At 35.1% G+C, this 15,941-nt stretch overlaps 2 protein-coding genes across 10 annotated transcripts in view; one reads left to right on the top strand and one right to left on the bottom strand.

Annotated features, from left to right (window-relative positions):
- LCORL (ligand dependent nuclear receptor corepressor like) overlaps nucleotides 1–1,657 on the top strand; it is an 84,626-nt gene extending 82,969 nt beyond the window's left edge. Inside the window, exon 8 of the mRNA XM_086890183.1 lies at nucleotides 586–1,657. Within this exon, the coding sequence (XP_086746309.1) occupies nucleotides 586–593 (8 nt within the window). The 3' untranslated portion in view covers nucleotides 594–1,657. The remainder of the gene's footprint in view (nucleotides 1–585) is intronic.
- The window catches only part of NCAPG (non-SMC condensin I complex subunit G), a 38,226-nt gene that overhangs the window by 11,290 nt on the left and 10,995 nt on the right, over nucleotides 1–15,941 (bottom strand). For 6 of the 9 annotated variants that reach the window (XR_015287133.1, XR_015287130.1, XR_015287131.1 and 3 more), the window contains exons 8-22: nucleotides 14,841–14,981; nucleotides 13,730–13,853; nucleotides 13,014–13,103; nucleotides 12,680–12,859; nucleotides 12,094–12,204; nucleotides 11,428–11,547; nucleotides 9,670–9,906; nucleotides 9,173–9,354; nucleotides 6,339–6,513; nucleotides 5,745–5,906; nucleotides 4,783–4,954; nucleotides 3,664–3,750; nucleotides 3,149–3,224; nucleotides 2,147–2,306; nucleotides 1,155–1,391 (exon numbers count right to left, since the gene is read on the bottom strand). Coding sequence is in view for 3 of the 9 variants with exons in the window: in XM_023925450.2 (XP_023781218.2) it covers nucleotides 2,180–2,306; nucleotides 3,149–3,224; nucleotides 3,664–3,750; nucleotides 4,783–4,954; nucleotides 5,745–5,906; nucleotides 6,339–6,513; nucleotides 9,173–9,354; nucleotides 9,670–9,906; nucleotides 11,428–11,547; nucleotides 12,094–12,204; nucleotides 12,680–12,859; nucleotides 13,014–13,103; nucleotides 13,730–13,853; nucleotides 14,841–14,981 (1,984 nt within the window). In the remaining 6 variants the exon portion in view is untranslated. Of the gene's footprint in view, nucleotides 1–880; nucleotides 1,392–1,925; nucleotides 2,307–3,148; nucleotides 3,225–3,663; nucleotides 3,751–4,782; nucleotides 4,955–5,744; nucleotides 5,907–6,338; nucleotides 6,514–9,172; nucleotides 9,355–9,669; nucleotides 9,907–11,427; nucleotides 11,548–12,093; nucleotides 12,205–12,679; nucleotides 12,860–13,013; nucleotides 13,104–13,729; nucleotides 13,854–14,840; nucleotides 14,982–15,941 lie in introns of those variants that run through there. The other 3 variants (XM_023925450.2, XM_023925448.2, XM_023925447.2) reach the window with 2 other exon arrangements.

Genomic DNA, 15,941 nt, shown 5'->3' with positions numbered 1-15,941 from the left:
CTTGCCTCCTTGTCACCTTTGGATGTACTCTTGCTACCATGTGACTTTCTCAGGAAGTCAGCTGCATACACTGAAACCTTCATTATCAGTAATAGTGAACTTTGAGAGACAGCACACACCTGATTGTCTCACCCTGCAATTACAATTGGGGCAATGCAGCCACCCCTCCTGGAAAGGTAAAGTAATTTTAAAAGAACACATCTAATTTTGTATTACACAGAAACCGCCTCCTTTTACAGTGAGGTAGGCAGTGTGCCCAGAGGGGCTGGAAATTCAGTGCCAGTTGCTGCTCAGGTTTCTGCCTGAAAGGATCACAAAGGTATAAAAGGACATCAGGAAGGTCCATAGTTGTACACCCTGCTCAAAGGCAGCCAGCTGGGAGTAGTTCACACCCTAGTCCTGTGTCTTAAAAATTCCTAGGACAGAACCTGCACAGGCAATTTGTTCCAGAAGTTTTTAACCTGTTCCACTGCCATTTTCATCTTCTCTTCTGGTTTGAGTTTCAATTTATACCCATTGCTTTTTTATCCTCTCATCATATGCAACAAAGAGCTCAATTTTATCTTTTTACTGGACTCCTTGCAGGTAACTGAGGATCCTCCCAACATTCACAAGCTCAACAAGCCCAGCTTCCTTGGCCTCTCCCAAAGGGCAGGAACTCCAGCCCCACACCAGCCCCAGGAGCCTCCAGTGAGATAGTCTGTTTTCTATTAACACACACCAGTGAAGCCACATCCACAGCTGAAGCATCCACAGACTGGGAGGTGACTTTAAGGAAACCTCATCTTTTCAGTCCAGCATTCCCAAGAGATGCCAGAGACAGAACCTGTAGATATAGCAAGGCACAGCAGAACAGCAAGAAGGTAAAACTAAAGTCTTATTCAGGAAGACATGCCTAGAGGCTTTTATATGTTTTTATTGCTCCTGCTTTGCCTCAAAATTCAACAAAAGTATTGTGTTGTGGCATTTTGCAGTTTGACAAGTTTCCAACAAAAACTGCAAAGGATAAAAAGCAACACAATCCCTCTTCCTGTTTCTTGCAAGCTTGGAAACAGCATAATAGTTTGGGCATTACACTTTAGAAATACTAAATTTCACTTGTATTCCCCAAGTCACTTCTGAGACTTACCAAAAATCATTTATAGCATATTTACCAATTTAAAATGCAAGTTCCTTAGAAAGCTGCATTTGGCATCAATAGTTGAGATGTGCACGTCAAGGAATTGAGTGAGTTTGTTCCAGCTGCTCTGAAATGACCCCACTGCGACACGGACACGACTGCCCCGGTGTTTTCGAGTGAACCTGCTCAGCCACCAGTGACTGTGTGATCACAGCTTCATCTGCTGTCCTGTGAAACTCCTGACCATTCCTACACCTTTTGAACTTCAGAGCTACAAAGAAATAACAGTTGGATACTACTTTAGAAAGACATAACACTGACCTTAGAGGACTTCAGTTCTTGCCCCTTCTGTACTTAAATACTCATTTCCTTACCAGACCTTATTTTGTATCACAAATACTTTTATGCTTTTCTAAAAGCACATCACTGATTCTATATAGCAAGGTCAGCATCAGTAGACTTTAAGTATGGTTTGTAAAATCAGTTACTCGGTTTTATCATTTTGACATTGTTTAATAAAGTGGACACACAACTGCAGGAAGCAGAATTTCCAATTAAGATCAACTCTACATTAACAGGAACAGTAAATACATGCATCTGCTGACCAGATTTTACTGCTATAAAAGTGAAGAAAGCAGGTGCCATAAAAGTAGGTACATTCAAAATTGCTGCCATCACAAGCTATCACTCTCTACTATTAAATATCAAAACAGCTTTAACTACAGAATACTTAGCACCAACAGCAATTTATAATTGCATGTAAGATGCATTCTTCTCTATTAAGTAAAAGAAAAAAAAATCCAACTTTTGTTTAGGTAATATTTTAATCCATTTTTATTACATGAAGGAGGAACTTCATATCAGGAAATACAAGCATCTATTTTAAAACTAATACAGACATGTATATGTCTATATGTAGACATATTCATATATTTATGTATATGAATTATAAATGATTCATATAAAGGAGTAAATATGACTAGCAAGAAAAAAAAATATCTTATTTTCAAGTCTGATGTTATCTACCAGTGTTGACAAAGGCACTTTCTCCTTTTGTCTTTACTCATCTGTTTCCTCATCCAACAGTCTTGAAAGATTCATTCGGGTTTTCTCCAGTGCCAAAGTTTTTGCTCGTCTTTGAGGCCTTGAACTTGACACTGGGACTGGTTCTGGAATCTGATCACAACTGCAACATAGATTATTTAAGAGGTAAAAAAGACTAAGAAAACTGAAGAGCTTTTATAGGAATAAATTTGAAACGTGGCCTTAAAGAGCAAAAATGCTTCTTAACAATTATAAACATGTCTTTTTTGAGAATATACTGATATTTTCCAGTTGATATAGCAGTAGGAGTAAAGATAACCAACTGATAAGCAGTTGCAAAATAAGCAAAATTTCCCCAAAATTAGGTGGAATTAAAGCATGCACACCAAACAGGCAAGGGGGAGAGACTGACCCTGGTCACAATACAGTCCACAATAAATGGATTACTTGCTTAAGAAAGAGTTGAGCACAGCTGAAAATTACAATTATAATGTCTTAATGCTTATCCTGCAAGATCATAAGGGATGAAATCCATTGTCTATATTCACTTCTCAGTCATTTCTAGATTCTTGTCAACTACATGTTGGACAACAAGCAGCAAAATTGTGAAGGGAAAAAAAGAATTTAAATTTTAAAAATTGATACTTCCACAGAACAGATTAAAATAGGTAAAAAAAATTAATTAGAAGAGCAATAATGTAAATCAAAAATCTGACTTTTTTCAGTTAGAATGTATGTTGACTCAACACACAAAAAGTATGTTAAAAAAATATTACAGGCTCCTTGGCAGAATCTGCCACTGTTTCAAAAGTACCAGTTCAAAGAAATTTTTTTTTACCAGTTCAAAGTTTCCTTAAATATTTATCAGTGTTTTAGGAACAAAGCATATCAAAGCATACAGGTTTGGGAAAGAAAAACATTTGAATTAAACTTCCTTGCTAGCACAGACATCATGGTTTTGATGGTGGGAAGACAAGGATTTACCTTTCAAGACCACGTTTTACACTTGCACCAGTTTTTCTTCTGCTCACAGACCTCACTTCTGCCGCTTTCTGCTGTCCTAAGTATAAGCAAAAGTCCTTTTTCATATCTTGATACCATTTATTTTCTTAACCTAGTTTTGTTCCTATCTTTCTTCAGCATTTGATATTTTATTAAAACACAGAAATATGCAGTCAGCATTGACAGAATGTGGTGACAAAAATCCAACTACAAAAACCCCACAATTTTCTACTTTTCCCAAAACACCTGTACGTTACTGTCAATGGATGTGGCTGAGTTATCTGCAAACCTGTAGTCAGTCCTTTTTTCTTTGAAATCTCTGTTATTGGGACAGTCTAACAGCACAAAAATTTCCACAGAAGAAACTACTTTAATGTCATAACAAATATAACTATAAAAACTACAACAGAGTATAAATGGCTTTCCCATCTATACATTCACAAAAAGTTAGTATGAAATTATTTTATAAAGAACAACTAATATTGTAGCTACTGTACCTTTGCCAGTTTTGTTTCTTGTAGATCTTATTTTTGCAGTTTCTTTAAATTCATTGACTGGAGTATTAAGAGCATCTTTATTATTTTCTGTTGAACAGAATAACACATGCAGAAGTCATAAAGTAAAACTGATTACCTTAAATACCAGGATTTTAAATTTTGTCTGTTACATTAAAAAGCCACAAAATTGAACCCCACTTTTTCTTTAAACCACAAGCTAGCAAATAAGGCTAACGGGAAGTTTAAAGTATCACTCAGCTGTAACTCCACCCCAGTAGAGGTCAATCACACATAAACTATTACTGACAACTGTTTAGCCCCTTCAACTGTGTTGGAAGCTGAGCAAGTGGGAGAGATCATCTTGTCTGAACAGGGGACCTCCTTCTGTAGCTCAAGAGGAAAAAGGAACCGCAAGATCTCTGACAGCAAGGTCAGGCTTTGCAGGAAGATGACAGAGCTGTGGTTCATACATGCAGGGAGAGGGCACAAAAGGCCAAAGTTCAATTACAGTTGAACCTGGTCTGTGTTTTGTGAGTTAGTAAAGAAGGGCTTTTGAAAATACAGTAAAAGCAGAAGGTCCAAACAAAACAATGGATGAACACTTGCTGAAGATGGTCAGTTGTCTGACTAACAGGACTAGAGAAAATACAGATCCATTCAGTGCTTTATTTGCTTGATTTTTAATATTAGTGATGGACCCCAGGCTGCCCAGTCCCCTGAATTGGATGACCATGAGCATGGGAACAATGATTTTCCATTTGAGGGCAGTGAAATTGTAAGGGACCAGCTCAATGTCTGTAAGCTGCACATGAGCCAGCAGTGGCGTCCTGGCTTGTACCAGAGGCCAGCAGGACCAGGGCAGTGACCATTCCCCTGTATTTAGCATTGATGAGGTCACACCTCAAATCCCATGGTCAGTTTTGGTCCCCTCACTGCAAGAAAGACATTGAGGTGATGGAGTGAATCTGGAGAAGGGCAATGGAGCTGGGGAAGGGTGTGTGTGATATGGGGACTAGCTGAGGGAGCTGAAGTTGTCTCCCTATTACTTCTTACTTTCATAATATCTAAACAATTCGTTGAACTGTACACCTGCTATTGTACTACACCCTCCTGAATTACCTTCTTCATTGTGAACAGTATTTTCAGACAATGTGATGTCTCTTTCCTGTGTCTTTTCAGAGAGACCTGTTTCCTCAGTTCTTCCAGAGTGGTTTCTGCCCACATTAGGATCCTTGGTCAATTTCATTTGGATCTTCTCAATAGCTTTTTGACATGGTTTATCTTCCACTTTCTGAAGAATAGACATTTAATGTTAAATGCTACTTAGATTTACAACTATTTTTTTATCTATGAAATTTGCCTACTAATAGGATTAGTTGAAATTACTGCACAAAGGATACATGTGACAGAAGTGACCAGTCAAGCTGAGAGAAACACTTTCTCTGTCAATACTAGCCACTAAAATACCATTTTTTTTCATATTTTTTTAAAGAAAACCTGAAAAAATAAAAAGCAATTGGACATGGAGTACAGCTGCCTGTGGATGGTATGCCCATAGTGGATTCAGCATTCTTATCAACATTTCTATATACCATTGTGTTCATGTGCCACACTTCCAAATTTCAATTTTTTTCCATATTAACAGAAGTCAATCGCTTCCCACTTCATCTTAAATTAACCATCCTTTTCATGTTGCCTAATGATCTTCCCATTTATCATAAGTTTAGGTGTAAAATTTCAGCTGTTAATAATTAACTAAAGCTGCAAAACTGCAAGACTTAATACTGAATTTTATTTTAACTTTAAAATAACTACACCACAGTTATCAAAAGAACTTACTATACTGCAGTGTATCAAGTCAGGCACACTGTTTCAAGCTGGTTATACTCTCTGTGGTTAATGCAGGGATATCACCTTAGATTATTGTAAATGATTCAAAAATTAATTTTCAAGACTGGTTAGAAGAGAAATTCCAGTCATATTGTCATAGTAAAAAAACAAAGGCCCTTCATTTTTAAGCATATCAGAATATTAGACTACTAATGATTTAAAAAGTAAGATCCATGCTATTGATGTACTACCTCTCGAATTTCATTGAGCAACACCAGAAGATTCTCTGTAGAAGAACTACTGAGTTCTAGTGAATTTAAAGCTTTTGCATAAATACGGACATCTGGTGCAGTTGGGTCCACCAGGATTTCATTGCAAATTTTCATGGCTAAAGTATCATGCACTGTTAACTCCTGCAAAGGAAAGAAATTAGATATCAGTAATTTTGCTGGGAACTATTTACAAGAGACAGCAGTGAGAACAATCTGATTTAAACAGCTGGCTAATTTTACACAGGAAACATTTTCCTAAAATGCCATATTTTCAGTACATTCATCAACTGATTTTTATAAATATCTTCTACAATATAAACAATTAGCCATATGCAAGTTCCTACTAGCATTTTTTAATTGTAAGAGGGAGGGAAAATATGGGGTGAGGGGGGAAGAAAATGGGAGGAAAAGGGGAAGGAGAGTGTCAAGCTGAAAAACTTCACTACCTGAACAGGCACTCATTTTAATCCAATTCTCTTGGAATCCCAGAGGCCAGACAAGCAGCAGTAAGCTAAGGGGGGTAGTTCTTAATCTGACACAAGTACTATTTTTCTACAGTTTAACATATTGTACCTGATAGTCCTGAGACTTCTTGGACTGACATTTCAGTCCACTTGGTCTGGTAAGGTCCACTAACAGTTCAGAAACATTACTGGTATCTACTTCAGCCAAAGGTGATGTTGCAGGAGCATTTAACAGTGTTTGCAAGGTCGGAAGATAAGCTTCTTCAAAGCACTCCTGGTTAGACCTGTTTCAGTGAAATCAAATATTAGTAGCATAAGACAAAATTAGGTTTTCCGTCCATGAAGAAAGTTCACTGACCTGGCACGTGAAAGCAAAGTGGGAGCAATCAAACTTGGTAGCAACGGCCAGCAAAATCAAGGTATCAAAACTGATTCATAGTACCATTTGAAATTTTAGCACACGGTATTTCAAGCAAGTTTTAAGTAACACTTCCTTCCTCTGAAGAAGTTGAACGTTCATCCTTACTACTGAAAACCCAACGGATATGTACAGACTCTTTCTTGAAGGGCAAGAGAAAACATTTCCATAATAAAAATTTCCATAAATACATTTCTCTAATTAACTTCACAAATTAATCTTGTTTCCTGCTCATTCCTCCTTTCTGCTACCCTCTTTTCTTTGGGAGTCCTTCTCATTGTGTAAGAAAGCAAGGAAACCTGGCAAAAAAAGTATGCAATGGTTAACTGGATTTTTGGAAGAATTACTTACGAACTCCTGAGAAAAAAATCACAACTCCTGCCAAGGAATCCTAAAAATCATGTTTCACTTGGTTTTGCAACAAGTTGTCTAAAACTGTGGCTCCACAAGACTTATCAAAACAATTTAACAAGATGTCAAAAAGTACAAGGCACAGTTGAAGTGAAGCCTTTAGTCTTGCTGATATTTATATTAACTTCCTATTTGAACCCAAATAACTACATAAGAAAACTAAGAATGCAAGTAATTTTTAAAAAAGCAGATTATTTGCTGCTGGATTATGGAGCCAAACCAGCTGACAAAAAAAAACCCTTTTGAGCACTACAGTTGGCTACAAAAGAACCAAAGCAAGAACTGTCCCTTTCAGCAGCTTGAAGGCTTTATATTGGCTCAAGCATTACTGAAATATCATTCAGATTACTCCCTGTAAATGGAAAAAAAACCTCACCTCTAACAACACACAGGCAACAAGGCAGCTTTTCCTCTTATGCTGCCTGACAGTTTAATACACTAGAAGACATTCCATGAATAGGAATTGTTCACTGCTTACAGGACCTATTCTAGCATCTCATACCACCCTTCTGACATGACAGATAATTTAAAATTCAGGTTCAGCATTTTTTCCTCAGAGTTCAAATATTTCATTTCAAAAAGTAAGCCTCTTGATTATATCTGTGACCAGATGGAAAGATTAACAGAGCAGCACCCAGAAAACAAATGGAGTTTTAAAATTCAGTGAGCGATCAGTATCAAATTTAGGTATGAGCCTCTGCCAAATCTCATTTATTACTCAAATTCTCCTTTACTAAATGGCAAATTTGCAGACAAGTTCTGAATTACACATGGCATTTAATAATTCTCTTCTAATAATACAGTATCTGTCACTGAAGAAAGTAAATTACTCAACTTAAAATGGACCATTTGTGATCCAGGATGCAGATTATGTTTTGAGACAGAAAATAAATGAGATTTCATAACTAAACAGAGATTCTCAATCAATGAGCCAGATTAAGACACAGGATTTTTTTCTTCACAGATTTTCTGATTTTTATTTAACACATACACCATGTATTTTTTCAAGAAAAATATCATCTATGAAGTGCCACAAGAAATTGTCTCATTTGCAAATGACTTTGAAATACACAGGATTACTCAGGTGGGCAATCTCTAGAACTCATAAAGAAAGATAATGAAATTCACAGCATCAGAAGATGACATTCACAGGTAAAAGATTATCAATGTTAAAAGCTTAAATTCATTACTCATTATCAGAGGTACTGGAAACATATGAAATAAATTTTTCTGCTACTTTCATAATTAAAATAGGGAAAAAAACCTATTCTATAAGAAACTGGGTATTTTTCTCTGGTTTTTTTCTGACAACAGCAATACATTGCTTTGGGGTTTTCTGCCTCTTCAAGACAACTCCCCTTTTACTCCTCTTAATGTGGCAACATATAGGACACACAAAAATGGAAATCAATTTGGTTTGAAAAACAGATAAGGTAACCTAATACACCATAATTGAAGCTTAACTATAAAAAATGCAGATAAATACTTAGTTTGTTCTAACTTGATAAAACCACTAGCAGCTACTGAAAAGTAAGCTTTCAGCAAGCAGCAGGTAAAAGGAGATGAGAACTGCTATTCCCTTGCATAAGCTCTCTACCTCTTTTGTCCTCCACCAAAATAAACAAGAGATCTGAATATGCTGTGAATTTAAATTGGAGTATTCCTTGGTTCAAAAACAGAACAAACCCCAAACCACAAACCAGCAGCCTGCTGCTTTGATAACTGCTGGGCACTGATTATTTTCTTTTGAAGCATTCCTGCTAGCTACTTTTTAGCAACACTTCAAAGCCTACCTTTGTGCTCAGCAGCATAAATAAGTAAAGCACATCTTTTTAAATTAATTTTGTTCAATATCTTTGAGATCAGTTTCAATTGTAGGCTTAGGAAAGGAAAAAAAAAAAAACCATGCAAACCCACAGGGGTAACAGGGAATTAACAGAAAGTCTTCAGATTGAGATTATGTACTTTCAAAAGCAATAGGCATAGGAGGCTGAATTAGATATCGAAATCTAATTTGCATTTGTGCCATTTCTACTGGTGCAAGACCAAAAAAAGGTTCCTAAAGCTGCTAGATCAATGTATATTGTCATATAACAAATTAGAAAGAGCATTACCTATTCGCATAAGCAAATAAAGGGAAGAAAACTCCCAGACAGTGTCGGAGCCGAGTATCCTCTTCAGTCACGGGATTATACCACAACAAAACAAGACGAGAAAGGAGCTTAGCACTGATCAGCCTCCCAGAGAACATCAGTTTGGCAATGCCTTCTGCAGCTTCTGTCCTAAGTTCTGAATACTGAAGAAAAACTCATCATATACACAATACATCAACCATAATGTTTTTCACTAATACTTTACTGTAATAGCCTATATCCTATCTTCTCTACATTCACATATTTCCACCTGCACAGAATGCAAAGCAGCTCAAGAGTAGCGTTAACCTGTACCAGTGATAAACTTGCAGTCATTTTCTAAGGCAGATATTTTAATATATTAGACCATTAATTTCAATTCACATCACATAATATCCCCAAGCAATCTAATGGGATGATACGCTATCTCAAAAATAATTTTAAAACAAAACTAAGGCAAATTTTATAAAATTCCATACCTCACTGTCTAAGAAACCAGAAAGAAGCTTCAGAAGGCTGTGAACTGTGGCAGTCTCCTCCTCCTCCTCTATTGTTTCACTTTCATTCTCACCATTTTCAGTTCTAATGTGTCCACTTTCACTTTGAGAGTCATTGCTTCTTCTGGTTTTAAAAGGCTCAATTCCAAATAGCATTAGTTGATCGAAGACTGCCTTTAAAGCACTGAGCTTTATCTTTATGTTATCTATTTGTAAAACCTAGGTTTAATAAAGAAAATAAAGATATCATCTTCCATTAGATCACCAATATTTAAATTAAGCATAGTAAGATTTTTCCTTTCAAAGAATTCATTATTTTGGGAAACTTTTCAAAATACTTGAACCAATTTTCAAGCTTTAGGAAGGTGTGATACAAATTTAAACCTGAATTTATAATACCATCTGGGAAAAAAATTATCAAGTCATCTACACAATCTGCACTACATAAAATTAAATTGATTTCACTCATGGAGTGAGCATACATGTGTGAGATGTAATTTTATTGTTTCACCCGTAATCAGACACGGGACAAACAAAGTCTGTTTGCCTGTGGTAGCTCCAGAGTGTTAGGCATTACAGAAATATAGCTAAATAATAGTATAGCTTAATTAAAATCAACAGTATATAAAAAGACAACAGGGACCAAGAGAGTAATAAAAGTCAAAGTTACATAGGTTACTATATTTATTGTAGTTAAAATTACATGCAAGTAAAACCAAGCATCATGGCTTAGCCCAGAGATTCTCCATCTGTTTAGCCCAACACTCTGCTTCTGATAGCAGCCAACATAGAGATTGTGGGATTTAGTACCTGCAGAAAGATTAGTTAACTCAAAAATTTAAGTTACTAAAGTAACTGAAATCCTCTCCAAACAAACTTTTTTTTTTATGTGACATACTCAAAGGCAAATTAAAAACAATAGTAAATGTTACTTTTTTAGGAACCCGAAGTTCTCCTACTATGACTGACAACTCTTCTATCTTGTCTGAGCCAAGCACATCAGCTCAGCTCCTGCTGTCATTTCTCCAATGTCTGCCTGGACACGCTCTTAGAAAAGCACAATGGTCACCTAACACTTTCTTCAAAGCCAGAGTCAAAATTCAGGGTTAACAAGTGTCATATTTGATATAATAAGCTTGGTATCAGAACATTCACCACAAGGATGGGAACTGTGGATATTATAGCATCCAACAAGCTCCATATCCATAGATGTTTGGCCATACTATTGTTTGTTAGTTTGAATATTGCTTTATGCTCTAGTCTACAACTCTTCCTTGATCCTTAATATAAACATATTAATTATTCTGAATTTAAATTAAACACCTAATATCACAGGTAAGTATGCAACAGAAATGTGAAAACCAGACACATTTTGTTTGGTTTCACAAGGAAGGCTTAGAGAATCCTACAGTTTCTCTTTTCTGTATTGAGTAACAAATACATGACAGATTTCACCCAGACTTGAAGAAAAAGTGAGACCTTAAAGATGAGGAATTACTAGAAAATTTTAAGACAACAGGTGAGCTTACAAAGGAAAAACATGTTACTACTGAGATAAACTGAATCTTACTAGACATCAAAAAAATCTACAGGAAACCACACTCTCCAGATCTTCAGAAAATCAGGAATTACTGGTTCTCAAAGAACATTACTATGTAGGTTAGCTTGTTATAGATACAAGACTAGATTTATTTACTAAGTCACAAAGACCATCATTTCATTTCTCATCAGATATTTTACCTGTAAAAGCAATGGAAGCTGTTGTTGCGCAAATTCTTTGTTCTGAAGGGTACAGCAACCCAAACACAGAACTGCCATATTTCTCACAGCTGGGTGGACATTAGTTACACCTGGAAGTATCTAAAAACAATAATATTCAACTTAATAGAAAAAAATACATAAATTGAAAATAAAACTCTGACTACTAAAACATGCTTACTCTGAAACTAAAAATAATTTATTTTGATACAGGATTAAAAAATGGCAACTACCAAATACTCTGTTTATGTAGGTATAAACCAAAGCAGATTGAATATGTTGTTTGAAATCGGCAACAAAATAATAGCAAAAGTCACATGAGTGTTTTGGTTTTGTTTGTTTTTAATAAATACTTGTTTTCAAACTAAATGGAGCTGATCACTCAGGGAAATGAACAATCCAACACACAACAACAAGCCTACAGACTTCTTCATAAAAGACATTAACATTCTTGCAGAAAAACAATATTCAGTTCCAACTTACCAAATACAGATGCCATTTTGATGTACTTGAAATAGTTTTAAGAAGACAATTGTAAAAATCCACACAAAAGAAAAAACAGACTAGATAGAGTACGGACAATGCAATGGCATCATTCCATATTTTAGCATTTACTAAGGAGGTCAAGTTATTTGTATTCTTACATACCAGAAATTGAATTATTTCATTAATGGTTGGACTGATGCCTTTAGAAAGTGACATGATCTTCAGAACCTCATAGCACATGATCAGACACTTCAACAGTGTTTCAGGATCATTCTTCAAGTTGGTCAGGGAAGAGAGAAAAAAACTATCAACATATATAGTGGCTATGATAAGAAGAATGGAGCCATTAATCATAATATTTCCCTACCCAAATAAACATTTCTTGTCCACTACACATTTGTTGTACAAGGCTATAAGCTATGATAAAAATAAATTCCTTTCTATGTTTTCAGTTAGAGTAAGAAGAGTAAGAACAAGACCCTTTTAAAATTCTTTAATTATTCAAAGACAAAAGAACAGTTCAACTGCAATTTGTTTTTTCTAGAGAATACTATCAGCTTCTATGCAATTTATCTTTTGCTAGAGCATATTATCAGCTTAGATACTTGCAGAAGAATGCTAATACCATAAAAGTTTGGTTTCAATTTTGAAAATGTATTTGAAACAAGGCGAAGCTACAGTTTCTTTTAAAACTAAGAATTAATTTTAAAACATAACCAGCATTTAGGAATAGTGGAAGGGAAGAGACCTTCTCCACACGCATTTCTTTAATTTCAGTTTGCTCTGCTGCTTTCATCAGATCATTTTTTGTGTGTTCCAACTCAGTTATTTTCTCTTTTAATACTGATGCTCTATGAAAATCCTGAAGAGTAATGCATTCTTCCAAAGCTTGTTTTGCTTCAAAAAGTTTCACTTTTATTTCAGCCAGCTGAAATACAAAGTAAAAAGAAAATTAGTATAATAACATCTGTGGTATTAGGCAGTGATACACTATGGACACTAGCCAATATTAACCTACAATATAAAACTCTAGATGGTAAAGCTTAAAAAAATATTTTTTGTATTAACTTAAATCTGCTCACCTTAAGCTCCCGCTTTCTTATTTCAGCGGCATCAATAGGCTGGTCAACTGCAACGATTGGTTCACGAACTTCTGATATAATTTCTGCAACCTATTGTTACAAACAGTATATTAGCGTCATTAATTGCAGTTCAGATATATACTAAGCATTTAACTTTTCCAAATTTAAAATATTATCCTTCTGAAGAAGTAATGCACATCTGTGCAGTTTCTCTTAGCAGCCCATTCCCTGTAAATAGCCCTCAATTTGACAACACATAATGTGACCATGAGCACATTTCAATCCCATTTTCTCCCATTCAGCTGGGTAAGCAAGGAACAGGACCTTAAGTACCTATCTGAGCTAACAGGAGGGAAGAGAAATATGAAACCTGGAAATCTACATCATCCTCACTTTCAATGTTTTTGTCAAAACACTGCATCTAATACAATGAAGTATTCTGGAACAGGCTACTGAAGTGTAACACTTTTCTAGTTTGGGGACTGCATTTACAACACCAGTCACATCTCGAAACATAAAGGTCTCTAGAAAACCACAAAATGCAGCTAGAATGCATGCTAGAAACCAAAACAATAACACCACCCCCCCAAAAAGAAATACTCAAGGGGAAGGGAGACAAAATTTAAATACTGCTATTTCTTTTACAATGCTTCATAAAGACTGTTTGATTTATGAGGAAGACAGAGATTAGAAAACAAGCTTTTACAATTACTTACAATTTGAATCCTTCTGTCCTCATCTTTAACAATACTGAGCAATCTTTCAACAAGCAGAGGTGTAAGTGCCGCTGAAGTTGAAGGTAAAATGAGAATCTTTTGTAAAATAACTAGCAGATGCTTTCTGGATTAGAGAGAGAAAAAAAAACAACAATGTTTACTTATTCAAGAAAATGGGAAACAGAAGAGTTACTATCATACCAACTTGGAGATAGTGTGAAGACTTTAAAATACAGTATGAGAGAAAGTTTTCTCCACAGCTACATTAACTGTCAAATGTATCTTCTTATTTAGCAATGTTTGTTTTTAATAATTTTATCTGGTTTCTCTTGATTAGGAAATGCTGAATTTTTAAATCAGATATCCCTACTGTCCAAAGTAAAGTCATACCAACAGAAACAGTCAGTATCAATACTGCAGAATGCTTTCATGGAAATTATATGACTGAAAACTAAAATCCAAAATATTTTAACTTAAGCTATCCTGCCATTCTGGCACATATTTACATATTCCACTGAGAGTTTGACATTACTGCTGTCTTTATACTATCATAATTGCAAGTTTTCACAAAATGCCTGAGATGGTATGAATTTCCAAATTCATTTGGTCTTTTTACTTCACACCAAAAGACTGTTCAAATTATAAGAATGACTCAGTTAACACATTCCAATTTAGCCTGGCACCTAAGATATTTGTAGCCTTTTAGGCCTTAGCAGACTATAGCTTAAAAACACAAGAAACAAACAGTCTACTTGCTACAAGTTTGGATTGTGAAGCAATCCATTTTTCTCCCTTTATTTTTTACATACTATGCTCCAAATAAGAAGTTTTGTAACTTCATAATCTCAATAATACTTTATGAAAACAACTGAATTTGTTTCCCCTAACAATGTTAAATCTGCATTAGAACTTACTTTCCCATAAAACTAAGCAGACAATATTTGGCACAATTTTGGGACCAATTCCATTAAGGAGACTGCATTCTATTCCAGCTAATGTTAGAACTGTATTTTGTCTATTTGACAGGATCTTTTCCAAGCAGAGCTTCTAAGCCTGTCCTCAGTCATGAATGTCTTAAGCTTAGTAACACAAATTTGATATTTAAGTTTACCTTCCTCCCTCTTCCATGGTATCCATGCAGCCTATGATTAGAATCAGTTGCTGGCCTATAAATTCTTTTGTCATCAGGTTTTCAAAACAATTAAAGTCTTCTTTTTGTTCTTCTCTAAGAACTGGCATATTTTGAAGATAACTGAATGCAAACAGAACAGATATAACTACATTCAGATTTGCTGTCAGACAGTAATAAATAACTAAATAAACAAATATACTCCAAACAAATCCAAATATCCATTCCTGCCCCACCTGCAATAAAAAATCCCACCACTTTCTTGTCCTGTATAAACAAGTGGTTACGTTAGGTACAAACCTTAAAAAAATCAATGACTGTGTTCTTTTCATAGCTAATTTTTCAGGAAGTTATTTCTATCAAATAATGTACAGTTTCAAAATAATGCACTTCAACTAAAAAAATCCCTTTTGTGAATGTAATACAATAAGTAAAATGTTAAATAATGCTACATGTGATTTCAGTTCTGTAAAACTGCATAAAGGTAACATCTTAGGAATAAATGTATAGAGGTACCATTTTTCTTACTATTTCTGCATATTTAGGTACAATGTATTTTTTACAAGTTCAGAATTGTTATATTGCCTAGAAGACAAAGTACAAGAAAATCATGAAAGTGTAGAGTGACTTCTTAATCTGATTAAGTGGTATGACATCACAGAATAATAATCTGTTATCAGGTACATTCAGCCATATAGCATGGAAAGTGTATCAGTTTGTTCCATTTCTTTATTTTTCTAGACTCAATTGCTCTTTTTATCAAAAATTTATCTATCAGTGAAAGTTATGCATGTTCAGAAAATCTGAAGTGGAACATCAAGTACAAAATTCAGTATCACAAAATAAAACTCAAATTTTGACATAAACTGTGAAAAATATGCTTCTTTCTACCCCAGCTTTGTAGATACTTTTCAGTAACAGCTCATTCTTTTTAGCAAATTTTTACAATTTCTTCAAATTAAGGGCAAAAAAAACTTTGCATGCAACTAGTATTTAAGAACATCTGAAATTAAAATTGTTTCCAATCAATAATAGCATTGCCTGCACCAGGTAACAGGGAATATTGAAATGCAGCTCACATTT

The sequence above is a fragment of the Cyanistes caeruleus genome, chromosome 5, assembly GCF_971803275.1.
Source record: "Cyanistes caeruleus chromosome 5, bCyaCae1.hap1.1, whole genome shotgun sequence".
Lineage (NCBI taxonomy): Eukaryota > Metazoa > Chordata > Aves > Passeriformes > Paridae > Cyanistes > Cyanistes caeruleus.
The sequence above is the reverse complement of the archived record's forward strand: the minus strand, read 5'-3'. Positions and strand labels throughout refer to the sequence as shown.